The sequence below is a fragment of the Malus sylvestris genome, chromosome 15 (assembly GCF_916048215.2).
Source record: "Malus sylvestris chromosome 15, drMalSylv7.2, whole genome shotgun sequence".
NCBI lineage: Eukaryota > Viridiplantae > Streptophyta > Magnoliopsida > Rosales > Rosaceae > Malus > Malus sylvestris.
In genome coordinates, this window is record NC_062274.1 from 50,072,279 (window position 1) to 50,074,450 (window position 2,172).

The 2,172-nt window shown below is 37.5% G+C and overlaps 1 protein-coding gene across 1 annotated transcript; it reads right to left on the reverse strand.

The window, feature by feature from the left end:
- Positions 1–921: 921 nt before the first annotated feature.
- On the reverse strand, positions 922–1,718 carry LOC126604637 (uncharacterized). The gene has a single exon (XM_050271925.1). It carries the CDS (start codon positions 1,494–1,496, stop codon positions 1,074–1,076), a length of 423 nt encoding a protein of 140 aa, XP_050127882.1. The 5' UTR covers positions 1,497–1,718; the 3' UTR covers positions 922–1,073.
- Between the last annotated feature and the right edge of the window lie 454 nt (positions 1,719–2,172).

Here is a 2,172-nt window from a genome sequence, read left to right on the forward strand (position 1 = left end):
CAAGTTGGTTCAACCTCAATGGCTTAATTTTTTTTAACGAACGATATTATCTACCCTAAAAGGATGATGAAGTGGACTAAACCTCACATTAAGTTTGTTATTATAATATGATTCAAATTCGCGGAAGTACTAGTGACCAATGAGCCACTAGCTTTAAATTTAAAAGTAGTGTTATTCGGGAAATTTGGAAAAATAACCAAATTTTAGATCTCATATATAATTATAACCACTATTTTAATTTTATGATAATTATAACCAAAACTTGATGTAAAAGTATTAATATATCCTTAATACTAGGGTTTCTCATAACAACCACAACACAACCTTTAAACTACCTTAAAATGTTGAGGATTACTGCAGATTGAGGCCACTGAATTAGCTTTCTCTTTAATTAGCAAGACAATCTATGAGAATGTTCTTAAGAAGGTACTAATTTCATGGCTAATTATTATTTTTTTAATTAAATACTTGGATTTAGTGTTTCATTGACTAAATTGCATACATTCCAAATATTTTTCCAATGGATGAAGAAAGAATACGAAATTGCATATGCAAAGTGAATAGTGAAAACAAAAAAGTGATGAAGATTAATTTCTCATTTTAAGATAGTTTAAAGGTTTGTTTTGGTTGTTGTGAGAAATCCTAATATTAATGATATATTAGTACTTTTACATCAAGTTTTGGTCATAATTATCATAAAATTAAAATAGTGGCTATAATTCTATATGAGATCTAAAATTTGGTTATTTTTCCAAATTTTCCGTGTTATTCACACCTTTTTTTTTTTTAATCTCTCCACATCTTGTTATATTTTTGTTTATTGATTTTATTTAATTTATCAGATATGACGATCGAAAATTAAGAAGAAGTATAATAAGAAGATATGTAATAAGTAAAAGTGACTGTGTAGCACTACCAAACTTTAGTTACCAACAAATTCAAATCGTATTCACAATTCGTAGAAAGGAACTCCATAAACTTCACAAACAAATTTCACCAAGAATCAACCCAAAAAAGTGTGATGTACATAAACAAAAAACCAAAAAAAATGAAAAGAAAAAAAAAACAATAAATCACGCCAAAAGAGGAGTAGTGTTGGAATCATTATCATAGTCATGAATCTCATGATACAAATCGTCACTATCATCGTCCCCGCAATCGTACACAGATCCAACCAGCAGCAGCTGATCCTCCAAGTACCTCTGCAGCAGCCCCATCTCTTCTTTCCCGTCTTCCTTCCCCGCCGCGGCCGCCGCACTTCCACTGCCGCGTCCTTCTTCGCACCGGCGCATCCGCTCCTCCTCCTCCCCGGCCTCATCGTGAGAAGTCTTTATACGGCGGCGGCAGAGGCGTAGGCAAAGCTCGGCGGCACAGAGCAGAGGGAAGATGGCGCAGAGGAAAGGGATGAGAATCGGAGAGCAGAGGAGAAGGACAAGGTAGCGGATACGGTGAGCTCGGAGCCATGTTGTGGAGGAGGAGGATGCGGCGGCGAGCATGATTATGGGCGTGGCAAGGATTGGGAAAGGGGAGGGAGAGGGAGAGATCGTGGCCGTTGAAGTCTGGTAATCGAGGAGATTGACTTCATAGCGTATTTGTCGGAAACGACGCTGAGCCTGAGCAGCTTTGGGTTTCGAAGTGGGGGATGGGAGTGGGGCATCACGATTCACATGAGTTGGGTTGGGGGATTTTTGTACATGTGGGAGCCATGTGAACCTCCTCTGACTTCCTCACTTTCCATTTGGTTCCACTGGAAGAGGATCCTCTCCTGACCTCAGGATGGGGATCCTTCTGATTACGAAATCCGGACCATTCAAATTTAATTTAACAGTTGTAATTATTATAACTTTAGAGGGTCCATTGTTTGGAGCTGTTAGATTAAATTTAAACGATTTGGATTTCGTGGTCAGGAAGATTCTCATCCTAAACTCAGGAGAGGATCCTCTTTCGTTTCCACTTGCATGTTTTGATTCCTAGCGTCATCCGTTTCCACTTGCATGTTTTGATTCCTAGCGTCAGTGAATGATAAATAATGGTTAGAGGAAAGCTAAAATACATATGTAATGTTCTTCGGCTTCTAGAAGTGTGGATTGCTGTGATTAAGTCATCAACTGATTTTAAAAAATAAAAATAAAAAGAATATGTTGCAGTCCTATTAGATTATGAATGTGATTG

Bases quoted from the DNA above. Each gene is read 5' to 3' on its own strand.
- LOC126604637 (XM_050271925.1), bottom strand. From the start codon at position 1,496: ATGCTCGCCGCCGCATCCTCCTCCTCCACAACATGGCTCCGAGCTCAC.